This window comes from Electrophorus electricus, chromosome 2 (assembly GCF_041902795.1).
Source record: "Electrophorus electricus isolate QZ-2024a chromosome 2, ASM4190279v1, whole genome shotgun sequence".
Taxonomy (NCBI): Eukaryota; Metazoa; Chordata; class Actinopteri; order Gymnotiformes; family Gymnotidae; genus Electrophorus; species Electrophorus electricus.
Genome location: NC_137498.1, coordinates 30675780 through 30696962, shown reverse-complemented (window position 1 = coordinate 30696962; position 21183 = coordinate 30675780). Strand labels below are relative to the sequence as shown.

At 41.9% G+C, this 21183-nt stretch overlaps 1 protein-coding gene across 6 annotated transcripts; it reads left to right on the top strand.

The window, feature by feature from the left end:
• Window positions 1-3928: 3928 nt before the first annotated feature.
• Window positions 3929-20964, top strand: elavl3 (ELAV like neuron-specific RNA binding protein 3). Of its 6 annotated transcripts, none has more exons than XM_027027293.3 (7): window positions 3929-4391; window positions 10554-10770; window positions 10880-10983; window positions 13145-13298; window positions 13988-14213; window positions 14727-14765; window positions 15573-20964. In XM_027027293.3, exons 1-7 carry the CDS (start codon window positions 4383-4385, stop codon window positions 15919-15921), a joined length of 1098 nt encoding a protein of 365 aa, XP_026883094.1. In that variant the 5' UTR covers window positions 3929-4382; the 3' UTR covers window positions 15922-20964. The 6 variants fall into 6 exon arrangements, with proteins under 6 accessions (XP_026883094.1, XP_026883099.1, XP_026883096.1 ...); XM_027027295.3 differs by having other exon boundaries at window positions 3930-4391; window positions 15594-20964; XM_027027294.3 differs by having other exon boundaries at window positions 3931-4391; window positions 13991-14213.
• Window positions 20965-21183: the final 219 nt, after the last annotated feature.

The following is a 21183-nucleotide window of genomic DNA, read 5'->3' as shown; positions in this document are numbered from 1 at the left end:
ATTCGGGTGCTCTCGGACACAAGAGATGCCCAGTCAGGCAAATGCATGCCTGGTATAGTAGAAAAGATAGTAAGGGGTTGATGGGTGGGGTTAGGGTAGGGGAGGTGAAGTAGGGGGTTAAGACAGGCTGACAGCGGGAGGCGTCGTTGTGTCCAGTCTCTTATTAACACTTAACGAGAGCTTTCCTCATGAAATATTCATCGCCACTAATATCATCCAAGCTCCAAGCCTATCTGACTACTTATGTAAGGCAATTATGTAAAAAATCAGACAGGGCCCACAAGGACTGGGACAGGCCTACAAGACAAGAACTGAGAGAAAGAGAGAAAAAAGAGAAAGAGGAGCGTGAGAGAGAAAATGAGAAGGAGAGAGAGAGGGAGAAAGTGAGAGAACGTGAGGGAGAAAGAGAGAGTTACAGACACAGAGAGATGCAGAAAGAGAAAGAGATAGAAAGAGAGAGTAGGCAAGATGTGTTACAGTGATTCAGATGATCAGCAGTCATACCAAGACAGATTAGGGTTGGGGTTGAGGTTGGCGTTAGTGTTAGGATTAGCACTGCGGTTGGGGTTGGCATTGGGGTTAGGGCTGAGCTCAGAGCAGACTCACAGAAGAAAGTTCACTCCCACACCCGATGTGCCTGCACTGCTAACCTGGAACCCAAGAAACACTCAAGCAAAAATAGTCTCATTGACCTGGCATAGCTTGCTTAACGAACCCAAACATATCTAAGCAACCACCTATCTCAGGAGTCTAAATGTGAATCGGTGTTTGAAAGTGGCTTTTAAGCTGCTGTGCTTGTGCATGTTTACCAAACCACTGCTCGCAATGGCAGCATCTCCTGCTGCCCGGCTTCTGAGTGGAGGCCGTTGGCCATGCCTAGCATCACTCACAGGATTCCTGAAGAAGAAGAGACTGAGCACTTCACAAGGTCACACAAGGACAGTGCAGAAGGAATGTAAGAAGGAGGACCATTTCACAAACACACTTCTCTGTCATCATCAGTGCTCCGGAGCACACACCTCACATGCAGCCTGAGGTTAGGCCCTGGTGGGGGTCTGGCCACAAATAGGTTGTTTGTTACGCCTCATGTCCCGGGGCTGGGAATGCATTATAGATGAGACCACACTGTCAGTCTCAGTATGTCCCCACCTCTAAGGGAGGAGCCCAGGGGGGAGGGGGGGCAACGACTGCTACTGTAATCAGCAAACTGATCTTCCAGCTGAGAACCAGGGACACCCACTTTGTACTAGTGGTACTCGCTTCAACATCGAATAAATTTTATAATATGGCAAGTGCTTGAAAGTTTCTCAGTTGAATCAAAATCTTTATATGCTTTATATGCATTAGCAAATTACTAGAATAAAAAGAATGGTTGAATTTGGTTTAATTTATTTTGAAAAAAAAAGAACGTTAGAAAAAGAAATTTGTATATTTGGAAATGCCACTTTTAAAATTATTCTAATTATTCCACATTGCTTGTTAAAATTATTATCAGTAATATAATTAAGGAATCATGCAAGGAATCACACATAATAAATTAATTTTAATTACCATTATTTACTTTTGAATTACATTCCACTTAAAGGCTGTGTATAGAGAGGAACTTTTCAACCTTGCTGGCTAATACATGTAATTTATCATCCAACTTAAAATCAATAATAACCTCATTTAAAAAGTTAATATAATGCAGAGGAAAATGTTTCTTGAAAACAAGTCCCTGAGTACAATATGCTGAATTAACGCTGTTCTCAAGCAGCCAGCCTCTTCTGTTCCAGCTTCCCTGTCAGGTGATCCTGCGGCCTTACAGAGTCGAGCACCTCAGTCATGCAGCTCGATGCAAATCTGATGTATACTTCCCACTGGTACTCGGAACACAGCTTCAACGTGCACAAATTTCTCATGAAGCAGCCCCCACCAACCCACCCACCTTCAGCTATGCCAAACAGCTTGAGAACTACATCTTGAGACCTTTTGACAGTAACTGTTAACAGAGGAAATCAGTTGAAGCTTTTTTAGAGCTTGGCAAAAATATTCATCAGCTCATTTGCACTTATGATATGTGAGAAAGAGCTTTAACAAGAATTTGCAAGGAGGAAAGAAAGGCATGTATTTTAGACCTCTGCAAAATAATATCAATGTCTAAATATCACCCAACGCTTATGCATTTTCTGTGTCTGTATTTATTCATAAATAAATAAATAAATAAACACATACATACATACATACATACATACATACATACATTTAGAAAGAAATAAATTAAGATAAAATTTTAAGTTTAGATCAACCTAACAGTCCACTTATGCAGCTTTATGTATTATTCTGTAAACTTTACAGAAATTCACATTCGTTTTCAAAACACTATCCCCCTAATCTTTCTGACACCATCAGCTACTTAAAAATGCTGGCAAAAATATTGGCTTTTATTTTTTATTGTATTATTTCTATACCTAGCTGTAAAGTATCATAACAAAGCTAACAGGCTATATATGTATTAGGTATTTTTAAGTAGTTCATTGTTAATAAAAACATTTGGGAAATCTTGATCAACATTTTTAACCCGTTGCTTAACCAACATTACTCGTATAAAGTAGCATATTTTCTGTTAGAATACATGACATTTTATAATGGAGGCAATATTTAATTGCCTTAACAGGTTATTCATTTTGTAACACTGAACAACCTTAACTAAAAAGTATTTGGTGTCTATATTTTGCTTGTATACATAATTGCAATGGTGCTATGAGGCTAACAAGTAATATACGTTTATGACTACAAAATTAACATCGCAAAAACTGGTTGATTGATTACATTTGAAGAGGAAGCGAAATATTTGAGTTTGTCCTCTTTTATATCAGAAGTAAAACTGCATACTCCTCAAAGAATTAGTAATGGTCCATCAAATAAGAGATGGATCATGGATCAGTGCTGTAGTGGTCCACAGAGACTCAAATAAACAGTTCTCTTGTCTTCAATGTGTAACCCAAAATGACTTAGTCACACTTCATGAGCCACTTCTGGTGTCATCTGAGAACATCAGAGGTGTCACATAATATGCTGCGCTACATCTACAAAGGTTTCCAAAATTTACAAATGTAACTGTTGTTTTTCAAATTCTAAGACATTTCAGATGTCTTCTTTTAATAATTTCCTGTAAATAAAACCTCCTATTTTCCCAGCCATGCTGCAAAAACACTGTGAGTATCTATTGGACAGTTGTATTTGTCCAAATCAAATGGCTTTTTATCATTCCACCCCAAATCAAATTGCTCCATTCAAATTGACTTTTAGCACTATCACACACCTTTATTTTGTTTGTAAGTAGTGGGGAAATGCTTATATTAGTCATCCCACAACTTTGTTTACAACATGGCCTCTTACTGGATAAACCTTCCTCTGTTTTCCTGTTTGTCTGGGTATTCATTTAGCCATTGGCTAGTGATGGTGACTGTCTGCTAACTGAAAGTACACTTGCAAAATGACAAACCGAAGTATACAACATGAGGAGGATTAGTGAAAGGAAAACAGAATAAGGCGGGGGGGGGGGAGAAAAGAGAAAGATAAGGTTCTTGTCTTTTCTGCACCCATCTGTTCTGATGGTGCAGGTGGAGTTCTATTCTTGCATCTCAGTGTGGAGTGTGTGTGTGTAGCAGAGGGAGCCAGGATCTGGGGAAGTGTGTGTGTGTAGGGAGGGGGGGGCAGAGGGAAGGTAGTGTGTGTGTGTGTGTGTGTGTGTGTGTGTGAGAGAGAGTGCTTGTCGGGGGATGGGGAGCGAGAGATGGGGGGGTCTTGGTGATCTCTCCTGAAGAGGATAATGGGAGAGCAGTATATAGCAATGGCTGCCTTGTAGTGCCCTCCCTTCCCAATTAGCCAATCAGGAGCCAGATTTTCCTGGCAGAACGACACATAAAAGAAGAACATTGCAGCAGAGGCACAGAAGGAGACTGCGAGGAGCTGGGAAACACACACACACACACACACACACACACTCACACGCGTGCGCGCCACGGCCTACCCAGAACACCCTCCCCTGGACACACCCTGCCGGGGATCACTGCTTCTCTTTTTTTTCCATTCCGAACCATCGCCCACGCCGCGTGGAGAGAAATCTCTCTCTCTCATCATCATCATCATCGTCCCGAAGAAAACCCTCTTCTCCTCATTTTCTCTCGTTTTAAGGAAACCTACCATCTCCTGGGCTGAGAATTACGCCCAAGAGAAGGCTCCTTTTTCCTTTTTTCTTTTTTTTTTCTTTTGATTTCGGAAATCGAAATTTTGTTTAATTGAGCCACATATCAACCAGGCTAAAGAATAGTAAACCTCCAGCTGGCCTGAAGACCTGCGGAACGAAGGACCTAGATCTTGCTCATCGTTGTACAAGAATGGTTACTGTACGTATGCCCTTTTTTGTTTTGCTTGCAGGGGACCCTATTGTAGCATCACACACACAAAAAAAATATATATATTCTTGCATTCTCCCATATTTCACTGTGTGTAGAGGACTTCTGTATGGGCCAGCACATATTATTTGCATATCTGAGCTTACTGTTTATTGTTAAATTCGATATTACAGTTGAATCAGTTGGATTTTCGTAATTTCATAAATGTAAATGTAACATTAAGACAACATACCTTATTTACATACTGACATACTCTCAAATCGGATTGTGTAAACAAGATTAACGATCAGTGGTGGGTATTAGTAACGTGATACAGGGATGCGCAATGGCTGGCTGCTACACTAAAGCGCGCTACTTCGACGTTTTCTGTGGGTCATCGTTAACGATGCTTTCTTCTATCTTTGTGTCTATTTCTCATCGAGTATTTAAAAATGCACATCTGCTTGCATCGTTTGTGCTTTTGTCCATCATAATGACACAGAAGTAATTGTGTGATATGTCACACAGCGCGCGCGCGCTTCGGAATTCTGCAGGAGTAGCGAAGGTTGCTGGAAAGGCAGAGAAGGGCGTTCGGGGCATCGAGGCCGCGTGCGGTTGCGCGACGACGGGAGCGTACTGCCTTTCTTTAACTGCCTTGCGCAGCAATGGGATGCTCGAGACGAATTTCTGAGACAAAACATGATGCCTCGGAGGCTCAGAGCCCACAGAGAGCAAGGCAAAGAAAAGGGTCGAGTCATTCAGAGAGTGGGAGGGGGAGGGGAGGTTGCCTATTACGCATCCACTGGTTTGGATTGAATCAGGCAAGTCAAAAAAATTATAAAGGCTCTCGTTACGACGCAACTGAGCACATGAGATGGAAATATCAAAGGCTTCGAGATTCCAAGTGACTTTTAAAATGTAAAGATTTTTACTGAATTAGCTAGAGGAATTTCTGTTTAAGTGATTATGATTTAATTAGAAACACAAAGAACGAGAGGCCGGATTGCGTTTTGGGCGTGTCTTCTTCGGTGGAAGACTAGGCGATGGCACGCGCTGGCAGGTTCTCGGAAGGTTCTGAGTCTGACTTCTCGAAAGTCCCCAACAGAAAACGTTAACATCTACAACATTATAGTAGAGAAAAAATAAAGTCACTATCCACAGATAAGTTCAGTTATATATTATATATATATATATATTTACAGATATATTTACACAGCTTACTAAACATATAAGAAATATTTTAGACATCAAGTGACAGCTTGTTTGTACCGAGCTATAACATTGTCGTTGTGAATTGTGAGACACGTAACATCCATGTTTTGGGGAAATATTCGAATATGCCTAGCTGAAAGATATTTACACGTGGCCTGGAATAGCCATCTGACTGTAGCTCGACAGCATCCGTGTGCACGTGAAGAGATTGCAGTGTAGGCCTCGACGACCCATGACAATACAGGCGATCCTAGTTTACTGATAAAGGGGTGCAGTTGAGGTCATTTCAGGATGACAGCTGACCTCAAACAAAGGACGGCCCATGCTATTAATGTGTTTAGCCTCTAATACAATCTTCGGTCGATTATTTGGTTACATTGGTTATGTTATTCTCGATAAAGGAAACGTTATGGTCTTATATTTACGATTAACCTAAACACCGAGAGCGGGCCTGCGAAGTTTCCTCCTGTTCACGCGTTCCGCAGTCCTCCGCGAACATTCCTCTAGCGCAGTGCCAAGCAAATAAAATAGTTGAGTCAGATAACCTTCTCGAGGCACTTACACAACTCCAAGGACATAAGTGACAAACAGCAAAACCCATTCTGACACATATACGATCAATGTAATGCTTAAAGTGTTATATCTAAATGAGGAAGTTTGCTCAAATCAAGAAAGAAACATAAGACGACTACATCCAGTACCATGTGTCATCCCACCAGGGTCATGGCCGCTTGCCTTATTTTTAAGGTGTGTAATAGAAAACGCTTTCTTTCATCGACATTTACGTCACTGTAAAATAAATAATGAATCAGTGGTGGGTTCAAAATAACGCTTATGATGCTTGAAGAAATACTAATTTCAATAATCGCCTTATAAGGATACAAAGCTAGTTCATATGCCTAAAACCTAAACAATAAAACCACAACACAAAATATTGTTTTGTAGCATTTGCTAATATCAATAACTAAAACAACAAAATAGCAATAAAAATGATATTATTATTATTATTATTATTATTATTATTATTATTATTATTATTATTATCGCTATTATTGCTACTACCGTTATTATTGTTGTGCTGTAAGGAAAGAGGAAAGTGGAGGCAGTTGTGATGTTCATTGTTCACGAAGAGTCCCGCAGCCTCTGGCCTCGACACAAAGCGCCACTGTTTACATTAATATTCATAGTGCTGCCGTGGTCTCTGAGCGCGAGAAGAGGAGGAACGGGTGGCGCTTTTGTTTGGTTGTGTCAATACGTTTATTCAGCAAAAAGGCTCTTGGATTTATGAATGCCCACAGAGCACACATGTCCTCGCGCAATCAAAGGGAAAGGGGATAACGATTTAAACGTTTCGGATAGGTCGGGTAAATTAAGCAACGAAGCCTTCGCTTTTAATGAAAATATCTTAATTGCAATGAACGTAATAACCACACCGAGAGAGTTGAGGGTTGGTGGGATAATTTCTAAAGCTATACTTCGCTGTTTTGGAGAGGGCAAATAGGATACTCTCTTTGCGAAAGGGAAACCCTTTCAGTCGCTCCCTACTTCAGCACTCTGGATAGCGCCCAAACAGGGGTTTAACACGCTATGCAATGCTTTCACCACTATAGGTTGCGTTTTTGATTTTTAAAATCATAATACATAAACGTTATTTATTTAACACAAAAGGCAGGCGTATATATAAAATCGACAAGGTTCTTGATAAATTGTACTTTCCCCTAGGCAAAACGAACCCAATTGTTTTTATCCACCTAATAATTTCAAAGCTGAAGAGCGGATTTAGCCGTTAGGCGTTTGCTCGTGAATGCTAGAGATTTGACTTGTGTCCTGTATCTTTACAGCTGCCGCTGTGATCCTATAAAATGCGGTGAGAGTGTGCCTAATGTCCTTTGTTTAGGATAATCCTGTAATCTGTGCCACTAACACGGCCGCTTGGCACACCAACATTTACATTTTAGTCCAGAGGCCAGTCATTTACATTTTTTAATTTGAGAGAAAAAAGTATCGTGACTGTAGTGCAATTTCAAGTGTTCGCTGTCCTTATAAGAACAAACTGATGCTCTTTTTAAAATATATTAATTTAAAACTATTATTATTGGAGGCATTGAAAAAGAATGCATAACTGTTTTGTATCAGACGCCAAATTGATGCTTGTTGATCTCGCGAGACTTTGTCAAGAAGCACAATTCTTTTCAGAAAATGGCTTCCTCGCAGTACAAGGACGTTAAGGAAATGACGTGCTGCAGCAGGCCACATAAGCAGCTCTCCTTTTGCAGTCAGTTTTGAATAGTTCTTTACCTTTGATTTCACTTTTCATCACCAAAGACTTTAATGAGCCAAAACGGCACATTTACATTCTATGAAAAGTGGCAAGACAATATATATTTTGTGAAGGTTAAATAAATATATTTTTGAAAAATAGAGGTCTATGAATAGAGATACGTGAATAAATGTTGGCAACAGGCAAACTGACAGATTCCTCGGGACACATTTAATATAATAAATTTTGTTTATTTATTTATTTATTTTTGCTCTGCATTTGAATATTTCAACAACTAAATCTAAAAAACTCAATTTAACATAATTCTGTTCTATATCATTTTTACATACAAATGATGTTTTAATTTGAAACATTTTCACCCCACCAGTCTTTTATTTTTACAACATATCCTATCTCACTCCTACATACACTCTTAAAGTCCTGAAAAACAATGTGTGCCTGTTTTTCAAATTGCTGAATTAGCAGAGATTTTCTAACACAACCACTGCACATGAAGCCATTCGGACAGTGGGAACATTTTCAGTGCTTTCCATTATTGAACTTGGCTAGCAGTTCCTGGGAAGTAGCAGTGCTGTTATGCCAATTACTGATAGGGATTGTGAAAGAATGTGCAAACTAGGTTTTACAACTCAGAGAAGTAGTCGAAAAGGAACCAGCCGGCTTGCATGGAAGGCAGGAGATTGTTTCAGATGTCTGGACCCCTGTGCATATGTGCAAACCTGATACGGGGCGTTAAATACTAGAAATCCTCCAGGTCACTTGAAGTAGAAAAGCGGATGTCAGGGTAAGAGAAGGGATTGCGGCTCATGGCGAGTGCAATGCAGCCGTCCATTGCGTAAAAGCCGGCAGACCACGGTGCAACCGAGGAGTGCCCATCATCCTCCGTCGCCTTGGTGTCAGCCCTCAGCACTGAACTTCCTGCTTGACTGAAAGCTTTGCCAAGCCTCTCGGCAGGCTTGTCTGTGTGAGTCACAGATTTGGGGACGAAACACTCTCTTCCTCATCATCGTTCTCCAGCGTGCTGCTTTTTGTTACGTAACATTCCGCATTCATTGGGAAGGGTAGCTAGGCCATGGAAAGGTTTGTGTCAGCCCTGTCACTTAGTGGAATGAGATGCTCCACTAGCGCCTACTAGTGTATGCCTGTAGAGTCTACGCATTAGCAATGCTTTAGGACTTATGTTGAAGACTTTATGTCATGGGGGAAAATTGATATATGGGGGACAGCAAGACTATTTGTCATGCAGCCCAGGGGTTTTTGCCAGAATCTGTGTTTGCAGTGTTTTTATTTTTAGGCTGTAATAACCCAGTCGTCTGTGCTTTGCTGGTGCTTTCTGCCTGTCAGGGGCAGTTTTCCTGCAATCTACATTTTGCTCAGAACAGAGGGCTTATTTAATTTACTCACAAAGGAGACTGATGTTTGACTGACAGAGACCATTCTCAATTGCTTCCCTCTTAGCGAACATAGACATACATGCACTTACACACAAAAACAAACATTAAAACACACACATACATCATGCACACATACATGCACTGCTAAAAGTGAGCCAAAGCCAGCCAGCAGCAACAGCCATCGAGATGTTGTTACCTGGGCAACCTGGTTTCAAAGGAGGGAGGAAGTTATGGAGCTCGATTATAGGCAGATATGAAACAAAAGTCGATGGAGCAAGATAAGAATCAAATATGAGACAAAAAGGAGGAAGAAAAGCTCAGACCACACCCAGTAGGGGGAAAATGCTTCTTGTAAAACCCCATACCAGCAGTTTAATACAGGAATATAAATGTTGAAATTAATTAAAGTGAAATCAGCCTTTATCAGTCAACATTTTTTTATTAAAGTCCCCTCAGACTAAAATTATTTAATGATTTCAGAATGATGTGGGGTGACTAGTTACAGTTGTACCTGTTAACAGGGATCATATAAAAAGATCAGAGTTGCATCATTAATTGGGTGTGTGAGCTTTCTCATTCCACCCCTGGGGTTATTCTGTGAAAAGGAGTGTGCTCTTAGTGAACTGAGGCTGACTAATATTCTTATGCAAACAGTAATATTCTAATACCACTGATGTACAGTTGCTCGCAACACTGGACAAAATGCACCAACAGACATTCAAAAACCTGAAAGTGAACAAATTACTTTCAGGAAGTCAAACTAAAACACAAAAGTTCATAATATGTATCGCATAGTGGGAAGTTGCAGTAAAAAATTAAATTAAAATCACATACAATATTGATGTACAAGATGGGATCCCTTATGAGCAAACAGAAAAAAGGAATATGAAAGTTACTTTAGTAATAGAGAGAAACTGTCATGCAGCGGGGTGACACACAGCGTCAACATGTCCATTTCCATCCATTAGTGAGTTGTCAGACTGCTGACCCTGTAGAGAGGACCAGAGCGCAGCAGGGCTATGACATCTCTAAATCTAGCAGCAGCAGAGACACTGAGAATGAGGACAGAATAGAGGAACACGGAAGAGCAGGGAGGTTGGGCTTTGCCCCTACTTGCTCCTACACCATTCAGACACATTGACTTTTCACCAGGCAATAAGTGGAATCAGGAGTGGTTTGGAAGCTGCCTCTTTAAACACAGTGGCAAGCCTCACTGACACAAAGGCCAATCCCACCCTCGTGGTCACATACAGTGCAGCCACTGATTTATCAGTGTTCCCTTCTCAGATAATCAGCACCATGGAAACTCAGGTGTCCAATGGTCCAAGCGGAACCAGTATGCCCAATGGCCCAGTCATCAGTACCAACGGCGCCACAGATGACAGCAAGACCAACCTGATCGTCAACTATCTGCCTCAGAATATGACCCAGGAGGAGTTCAAGAGCCTTTTCGGGAGCATCGGCGAGATCGAGTCCTGCAAACTGGTCAGAGACAAGATCACAGGTGATGCCAGACACCACCTCCTCCTGCAGAAAGAATAGAACTCAGAGATGTCATGACACATGTGTGACTGTGTGTTGAGCTGTGATTGATTGTTTCGGTCATGCTGTAGGTCAGAGCCTGGGCTATGGCTTCGTAAACTACGTCGACCCCAACGATGCTGATAAAGCCATCAACACACTCAACGGTCTCAAACTGCAGACAAAAACAATCAAGGTAAGCGCACCCCCGAACCCCTGCTCCTGAATAAACCCCCTGCCAAGGGCCAGAAAGCAAAAGAATAAAACAGAGGGACAGACAGAGATGACGGAGAAAACAGAGGAGAGATAGAGGGCTGAAGATGGGGGTGGAGGAACAACAGGAACTAAAGAAAGAAATGAGAGAGAGGGAGAGAGAAAGGCGCGAGCATAGGTCAGAAAGCAAAGCAGGCTGTGTGCAGAGGTGATTGTGATGGAAATGTAATTAGGGGGTGCAGTGCAGGGAATTGGGGTGGGGGGCGGAGTCAGGGAGCAGAGAGTCCCATCTGCCTCCAATCTTGGCTAATTAGGACCTTCTTTGTCCCCAAATTCAGTTGGGGATGGGTGGGCGTGGTTTCAACTGGGGTTTAGGAAGAAAGAGAGATTAGACCATCCAGCCTGCTATCCCCACCTGATCAAAGCAGATCAAAGATTGTGACAAAACATAGGCTGAGGAAGATTTACAGAAAGAAAGCACATGAGCCCTAGAACAGTAAGAAGGATAATTACCTTAAGAAAAGATGCACAAATGTATGCATTTGCTAAAATGTAATATTTTGTATAATTTGCATCATTTATATATCACATGTACATTCTTCTTTAGCTAAATAGATTGAGTGATATGGCTTACATCTATCAACAGATCAAAGTGATGTAAATAATAACAGAATAACTACAAGTTTGTCTTATCTCAACATGCTTGCTCCATCCTTTACCACTGGTCTTCTCAACTCCTCTCCTTGCACCCACACCTTCAAACCCAGAAAATGTCATATTTTCCATGTCAATAAGGCATTGTGGGGGAGCTGGGGGGAAGCCGGGGGGGGGGGGGGGGCAGATAGGGGAGGAGCATGGGCGGGGGCTAGGCGGAGGCAGCGTGGGGAGCAGAATGCCAGTGACAGGATTAGAGGCCATATGGGCTCCAGGCACCATCTGTAGTGTGGGAGAGAAAGGGAGAGGGTTAATTATAGGGCAGGATCCAGCCTTCCAACACAACACCCGGCTCCGCCCCAGAAAGCCCACCGCAGACCACTCTCCAGCACACACTCACACACACTCATGCACTCACACACACATACACTCACCCAACAATAACCCTCGTCCCCCAACAATACAGCTGCTTAGTTGTACTCAGTGCCAGCCACACCCCCAACACACACACACACACACACACACACACACACACACAGAAACAGGAACTCAACATCACAGCTTCAACAAAAGTAAAGTGTCTAGATAGTCACACTGAAAAATGTCATCTCTTAAAACAACCAGATACAAGTTGTAATTTGAAAAAACTTCACACACAAGCAGCATGTGAAATCGCAGGTTGTGTGTGTTTGTAGTGTAATTTGCTGGGCCACGGGTGTGTTTATGAGTTGTCAGGGACGCTCCATGTCTTACACTTTGTTTACTTGGCTTGCTGGTTGCCAAGAGAACAGTTTTCCCCTGAGAGAAAAGACAAAGACACACACACACACACACACACACACACACACACACACACACACACACACACACACACACACACACACACACACTCATAATGATGCCATAAATTACTATCATACTCATTTAGCTACAAATCTGTTTTTTTCAGAGCTAGATCAAAATACTAGGCAAGGCAGTATAACATGAAAAATATTTCAGTGTCAGAACAAACTCCAGGCCCTAAAGCCTCATACACTGCGGTGTCTGAGGTGGTCCACACTGTGCCTATCATACAACAAAGCAAGAAAGTGCTCTCGTTAGAGTGCCTCCAGTGGGCAGACATTAGATTTCAGTGAAGTGGCTGACTGTGCAGAGGTGCAGGGCTGTTGGAGTGTGTTGCTAGATACTGGGGCTCTGGGATTAGGAAGTGGTGTGCAGGAGCAAACAGCAAGGGGACATAGACAGAGCATGATTGCAATGGAGTTCGTGTCAGAGCACAGGCGCTGGAAGAAAGCACGGATGAAAAGGGAAGGTAGAGGCCTTTCTCCGGAGCCGTCAGGGAAGCAGTGTGAGGAAGAGGATAGACGTCATAATGGCAGGGGAATGCAGCTCGGAGAAGTCTGCAGGTGCCGAGAACTAAGAACTGAGCCATCATTTGCAGCTCAGTGTGTGTAACCCTCTGTGTCTATGTGTTTGTGCTGTGGCGGTAGGTATCCTATGCCAGACCCAGCTCGGCATCCATTCGTGACGCTAACTTGTATGTGAGTGGCTTACCCAAGACCATGAGCCAGAAGGACATGGAGCAACTGTTCTCGCAGTATGGCCGGATCATCACCTCGCGCATCCTGGTGGACCAGGTCACAGGTACAGCCTTGGCTCACTCCCACTACGGCCGCAACAGCCCAGCTGATAGCAACTGCCTGATTACATGGTCCTCCACAGGGCTTCTCAGCTCCAGCCCTGTGGATCCACTGCCCTGGACTATGTCAGGATCTGCCTGTTCCAACACTCTTGGTGCAGCTGCTTAGTTGCCGGGCTCTTCATGATGCAGACCGGGTGTGTTGGGACAGGGAGACGCAGCAGAGCAATGGGTTGTCGTGACTAGGCTTGAGACGCCCTGGTAGAACCTATATAAAACTACTAACACAATTAATGATGAATGAAATCTAGTGGAGATCACATAGCGTTTCCATATGAAACTATGCTGTTTCTGAGCTTTCATTTCAATGTCAAGTCATCAAATCTTTATTGTCATTTCATCTATATCCAGGTATACAGTGAAGCAAGATAATGTTTCTCGAGGACCATGGTGCAACACAAAATAAGAGCAATAAGAAGTGTAAACAATAAATATGAATATGTACTTTTGAATACCACCATTTTCTGGTGAAATATTGATTTAACTTATGCAAAATTTTTAAATCTTGACTATAAAACTAACATCAGGAACCAATATAATGTCTGAGGTCTGATGAGATCCTCTCTCAGATAATGTCAAGCTGGCAGCCAAAGTCAGGCTGGGTACTGACCTTTGCCCCTGTGCCCTCCCGGAGCAGGCCTATCTCGAGGAGTGGGTTTCATCCGCTTTGACAAGAGGAACGAGGCAGAGGAGGCCATCAAAGGCTTGAACGGCCAGAAGCCCCTGGGAGCGGCAGAGCCCATCACGGTCAAGTTTGCAAACAACCCGAGCCAGAAGACGGGTCAGGCCCTGCTCACACAACTGTACCAGACAGCCCGCCGCTACACTGGGCCCCTGCACCACCAGACCCAGCGCTTCAGGTACTGCATCCACCCACCAACCTCCGTTCCTTGCTCCACTCTGCCGGCCTGTGCTTTAAACTGCAGCAGACGCATGCCACTAGAGGGAGAGAGAGTCCAACATGGGCTCACAGTTGGAGCTTTTACACTAATTATGATACGCTATGGTCCTTCATATAGGTTGCCTTAGAAACGGACTCATTACTGTGCAATTTGTGCTGCAGAGCAGTACAGTAGAATTGTATAGGGGATTAAACAGTGTGGCATGGCGTTACTGTATTTCTGTGCATTCAATCACACACAAGGATACAGACTACTCTGATGCAGTACTTTGAATCCACCACCTGAGGACTCTCTAAGCATTGCATCAGGGTGCTAGGAGAGCTCTGTTCGCTGATTGGTGGAGACTGAGACTGATGTAGCGGTCCCTCTAGTGGATGCATAAGCTGCATGTTAAATGAAAACCCTGTTGCCTGCTTGTCAGATCTTGCCACTAATGTCTCCACCTCCTTCATTCTCCCTCTTGCATTGCAGACTCGACAATTTACTAAACGCCACCTACGGAGTCAAGAGGTAATTTCCAAAAAAATAAAAAATAAATAAATCAAAAGCAAAGGTGTCTTTTTTAAAAAAAAAAGCATCCATGCCTAAGACAACCTCAAACAAAGTGCCCGGAATACCCCCTGCTGACGTAACCTTACAACTAGAAAGGTGACTTGAAATGCAGTCTGCACTGCCACAGTCAGTGTGACACAGTAAGCAATAATAAGTGAAATGCCCATGTGGCCCAGCAGGCTCTTCTGGCATGGCTTTGTTGAACCTTTTCTTTCTTTTGGTTGGTTACTCGATTGAACTGATTTGTATGTATTTATTTCTTGAACTAACATTTTTGTTTCAGTTTCAGTTGCTTTAATGTCCTTTTTTTTCCACTAGCATGGACATACCAGATTCCGTTTGAGTCTCTTCTGTTCACTCCAGTTTTTTGTGTTGATTTATTTCTTGTTTGCTTTCATCCCTTTCTAGGTTTCTGTGTTTTGCTCAAAATTGTGAGATTTCTGTTGGAGGTTGTGATTCCTGTGTCCTATTTCTACAGAGACTTTGGTCACCAGGGAATATGACTAAAATACACAGAGAATGTGGGTTAATTTGCATTAGAGAACTAAGCTGTTTGGTGTTCTTTTCTGCCTTTCCTAGTGCGAGCAGGTTTGTCTGAAACCTGCAGTACTGCCCGTGTGCTTTTAAAGCTGTATGGAGATGAGGATCAGCTGTCGAGCCCTCAAATCAGAGGCTCCGAATCAGCAGGGGCGTGTTCCTGTGCGTGTGTGTTTGAAGGCAGTGTGTGGCGTGCGGTGTGGAACTTCAGAATGACACCCATGGTAGCTCTCCTTCTCTCTTCCCCAGATTCTCCCCCATCACCATCGACAGCATGACCAGCCTGGCAGGGGTAAACCTGACCGGCCCCACTGGGGCAGGCTGGTGCATCTTCGTCTACAACTTGTCCCCCGAGGCCGATGAGAGCGTCCTCTGGCAGCTGTTTGGTCCGTTCGGTGCTGTCACCAACGTCAAGGTGATCCGCGACTTCACTACCAACAAGTGTAAGGGCTTTGGCTTTGTCACCATGACCAACTATGATGAGGCTGCCATGGCCATCGCCAGCCTCAATGGCTATCGCCTGGGTGACCGCGTGCTGCAGGTCTCATTCAAGACCAGCAAGCAGCACAAGGCATGAGTGGGAGGGGCCAGGGCCTGGTCACTACCGCTCCTCAGCCTGCAGGGGGAGCCAGCAAGCTCCCTGCAAATTCACTCTACATGGGCATGGACTGAGTCTCTCTCTGACACTCATTCAACACACACACAGACATTCACACATGGACACGTTATGTACACATACACCCCACACACGCGTGCATTTAGTCAGAGTTTAAAAAAAACAACAACAACAACAAACAGGAGTTTTTTTCATTTTCTCTTCACACAACATGCTAGTCCTCCCCTATGTTTGCCTGAATTGAATTAGTGGGTAACTGCTCTGTGGGTGGGGGGCGTTTTGCGAGGGAGAACGTTTTAATGAATGTGATGAAGAATGTGCTGAGCGCTTTGATTTAATTCAGGCAAATTACTACTACTGATGAACAAAAATTATCAAAAAAAAACGTGCAATTTACAGAAGCTCTTGGCCCATTAACTCCCCAGTCTTGATGGAGTGGATGTAGTCACTTTTTTTACACTTGGGCATTTTGAATCAGTGATTTTTTTAGATCTAAGAAAAAAAATTAAAAACAGTGTTCTCTTATATATATTATGATATAACTATATATTCAATATTTAAGGTGGTTATAATAGCCAAGTATGTAAGCATTTTCTAGAACTTTGATTACATTTTCCTGGCTTCACATAAGGTTGCAGTCTGTACCACCCCACTGAAGGTCTGACCCAATAGCCAATGAGTAACGTGTGTGATGGCAGACACAGTGCCAGAGGATATTAGTACACCATAGTCACCTCAACATCCTGAAACAAGCCAGTCAACATAAACACAAACAAGAACAAACACATGCATACTTCCACACACAATAGCCAAGACTTATTTTATTACATCAAAAAGTAACCTAGAATCTCCACGCGTTTCTACACTCTAGTTTTTTAATAGTTCAAAACTGATTCCACCACATCCAGCTTTCTATGCCACTAGGAACATTTTTGGCAGCGTTCCCTTGGTGATGAAAAGGCTAGGGGTACATCTGGAATAAATCTCATTTAGTAACCAAGATGTACAATCTAAATTCAAAACTTGTACACGTAAAAAAAAAAAAAAAAGTCCTCCTTCCAAGGACTACTTATCATGAGACTGTCAGCATCCCCTATAGCCAGGACACATTCTATAAACACATGGTCTGTATGAAGCTTTTTTTAAAAAAAGAAAGCCATACAGATGATAGCTGACATCTTAGACTGGCATTATAAGGCGAGGTTAGCTAATGCCTGTTAGCCCTGCACCCCCTCGCTTCTGTCCGATGTTTAGCACCTGCTCTCATCGATTGAGCTGAGAACTTTGGCACTTCCGAGATGCCAGTCATGTGAACGATGGCAGAAGACAGGCAGACATACTGGTAGGTGATGCCGGCTAGGACATTCCATTCTCACACCTGTTTTAAGATACAGCCACTCAATCAGTAAAAATATCATGCCATTTGCCCCACCCACAAATAATTAAGACCCATTTAAAATGAGAAAATTATGCCCACTTTTGTGCCAGAATTCCAAAGTCCCAAAAGCACCCTTAGAAATGTTCTAGGGTGAGCAACGTTGCTGTAAAAACAAGAGAATGTCATGTGATAGAAAAAGATAGATTTAAAATGTGCACACAAATCAAATGTCATGTTGTTTTTCTAAATAACGCTGTTAGCCAAAGAGGACAATGATCTCTTTGGGGGAAAAAAAAGGATTACGTTAGAGATTAATATATTTTTATATCTACAGAAAAAAAAACGAGACCTTGTGCAACGTTTTTACAGATTCTTAAGTGTGGAAAGATTTGGAGCACACCGCATGGTTTTCTGTCCTGACTGGCCTGCTATAGAGACCTAACAGGCTGTGGTGGACAGGCAGGGTCTGAGGGGTTGGGACTGCAACAGTGACCGTGCAGTGGAACCATTACATGATCAAAAATACACAAAAAAGTGAACAAATGAAAATTAGCAGACATATAGATATACACATAAGAATAAAACAAAGAAAGTTTCTCTAAAGTTGCATCAAGCACTGCTTTGGCAGTGGTGTGGTGAACACCCATTGCATCACTGGAGACTCCGTGAACTAGTTGCAGTGTACTCCAGAATGCTCCAGAATCCAAAACCTGACTGTGGAATATTTCAATCCATGCATATCATCTCCATCTGGCAGTTTAGGATGAAGTATAATATACTGTGCATGTTTACCATGCTCAAAGCACCAAACAGTTTGTTTAAAATTGGCTTAATCCACTGCACTCAACAAGGTTAATCTTAACTATAGCCGATACACAATAGCTCACATAAACTATAGATTAAAGTATATCCTCATGTGATTCATATTATCACAATGAAGGTACATACTGTCTGCTATGACTGTTTTCCATGTATTACTTTTAGATTGATCAGAATTTATTTAAACTTTATGTTATTATTTCACCATACTCAAACATACTGACATATCTTTCATATCATTTTTTTCTGCTTTGTATACTTTCCAAGTGAGGGACCAAGGCTTGTTCACTGAATACACCGGTCCTGCAACTCTTAGCACAGACTTTGTAAAAGATAATTCTCACCTTAAACACCTAAACACACATCACAGTAATGCTTGATCCCCTCACCACAGTTGTGTTGCTTACTCTCTCTTAATTCCCCTTCATAACAAAGATTCAGTCACATTTAATCAACCATCCAATCCAATCAACTACAGCACTTTTGTATTCATAGCACCATAGAGATAACATTCACTTCCAAATACACTTTCTTCATGCCAACAACATATCCCACACTCCTCTGCCCATTTCATTTATTGATAGTGTGCTGGTAAAGCGGCTTCATTACCTTGTAACAATACATCAAGTCCTGGAAGGATGCCTGATGAGATCTCTGGCCACTCTTTAGAGTCAGTGACAATAGGCAGCAGGGGTAGAAATGAGAGACTTGGCAACCTAGGCCAGTGGTTTGCTGTAAAGCTCTTTGGAGGAAGTGGCTGGCTAGGTTAATATTTCATCAGAGAGGTCTTAGTGTCCTCAGCTCTGGCTACTAATCCAGCGCATATTAACCCTTTAGCACCACAAGGACACACACACATGCACACACACATGCACATTGAATCCAGAGACGCACTCCTCAGAGCTGCGGTAGAGAGCCAGGAACAACAGCAGGAGCCACTCGTACTGCACCGCTTAAGCAACAAACACCAATAAAATCATTTAAAAAGACAAAAAAACTTTCCTATGGAACAGTAAGTGCAATGTGCTTTGTTTTTATATTGACTGAGAACAAAAGATATATATATTTTTTAAAAAAGAAATTAAACATCACACTGAAATGGTTTGCGGAATAGTGAAAGGATCAAATGCAATGAACAACAACAATAAAAAAACAAAAAAAACAAAAAAACGTAAGTGTTAACTAACAGGTACATTAAAGGAATTACCTAAACAGTGAGAGCTCTGATCTCTGATAATGTCCATTATCCCGTACTCAGCCCCCCAATTAGTGCTCTGACCATTCAAGGTGAAAAAACCTGCCAATTATGGTACTGAAAAGAGCAATTATCAAAGACCGTGAAAGGAATACTGTCTAATATTTCATTCAAGTTATAGCCCATGTCGAATTCAGAATATCATTTTTCCTGTAATTTATTGATTTACCTTACATATCAGAATCACATGTTATCTTAGCGTATTTGTGTTGTTGATGTTGCCATAGAGAACACACATGGGTTAAATAATTTCCTTGGTTGATTTTATTGGGTACAGTTTATCTTTTTTTCCATTATTTAAAATTAGTTGCTGTTCCTACAGTGTATGCAGGTTTTAGAATTAGTTAGTTTTTTATTTCAATCAAAATGTGTTTAATTGTGTTTGTAAAAGTCTGTGGTAGCTTTTGTTGCAACATAAATAATTTAAACAAAAAAATTTTCAATATAGCGCCAATGAACTTGTATTATTTGGGCGACTTTAAGCTTGTAGTTTTAACTTATTGTTAACTTAAAAACTATTTATTATCATTATTATGATTATTATTATTGCCTCGTATAAAAGTATGTTTTGTGTATATTTATGGTTTAATTCATTATATTTGCAAGTTTAAAAGAATTTTAATTTTGCCAAAATGTGGTTACACCGTTTTGTTTTTCTTAAAAGGGAACAAATAGACTAAAAAAAAAAAAAAGCAGCTTTAGAATTACTATTTGGAAAAGTTCTCCATAGGCAAAGAATGCACTGCTATATTAAACTAATCGAAAGTGTAAACATACATGCTGTGTGCTAGATGTTATGCCTTTACTGCCTGTGTTTTGTTTGTCTTGTTAAATGAAAACCTTTTGATTATTTGATCTAATCACAGTCTTGTTTTCCCAGCCACTTTCAGACCCCCTGACTGAGAGAGGGTGGGTGTGTGGGTGGGAAAGGAGGTGGAGTCTATGGTGAGGCCAGGGAGGGACTGTGCGAGGCAGGCTCCAGTCAGCAGCCTGGGTCTTCTGGCGTTCTCCTAGCTCCTCCCCTTCCTGCCTCACTGCTGTCACACAAAAGGAAAGGGAAGGGTATGCAGAGTGGGTGGAACCAAGCAAATATCCTAACCCCCACCTACAGCTGAGGGGCGTTGCCAGAGGCAGGACTAGGAAAGGGGTCAGTGGTTCCTCTGTTTCTCAACCAATAGTATTTTGTGTCAATTAATTTAGAAGGGATACAGAGTTACTTAGCAATGTTCTTCTAACACCATTTCTCAAGAATGGTACAATAGAATACAAAAAATGGAAAAAAAAAAAAAAAAAAAAAGGAATCAAAAACAGAGCCCCTGCTATCAGTGCCAGAGGGTGACAAGTGAAAATCTCACACTTCCAAACATGACCAAATGAACAAAGTCAACAATGTAACAAAGGGAAAAAATTAAAAATAAACCTTTCAGTTTAGTTTAGGATATTTATTACGGGGATTTCAGCTGAAGACGCTTGAGGACTTTTTCATGGAATTGTTTAATTATTTGTACTTTACATGCCAGAAAAAAAATAAAATAAAAGTTCAGAATCCTGACGTCCTGCTTGTTATGTTTGGATGTGTCTGTGTGGGCAGAGCCAAGCACAGTCCTAAAGAAGCATACTGAGGAAGTGCTGATGTGTGTAATTAAGTCGACCATTGACGCCTCTGAACAGTACTGAATATGAACTGCTGCACAGGGATAGTCCTTACACCACACACAACTTGTAAAGGTTGCTGTATGCCCAGGTCCCCACCCCAGAAACAGAACATCTC

Coding starts and splice junctions, on each gene's coding strand:
- elavl3 (XM_027027293.3), top strand. Junction 13,299..13,987: donor CCTGGTGGACCAGGTCACAG/GTACAGCCTTGG, acceptor GCCCTCCCGGAG/CAGGCCTATCTCGAGGAGTG. Junction 14,766..15,572: donor GCCACCTACGGAGTCAAGAG/GTAATTTCCAAA, acceptor CACCCATGGTAG/CTCTCCTTCTCTCTTCCCCA.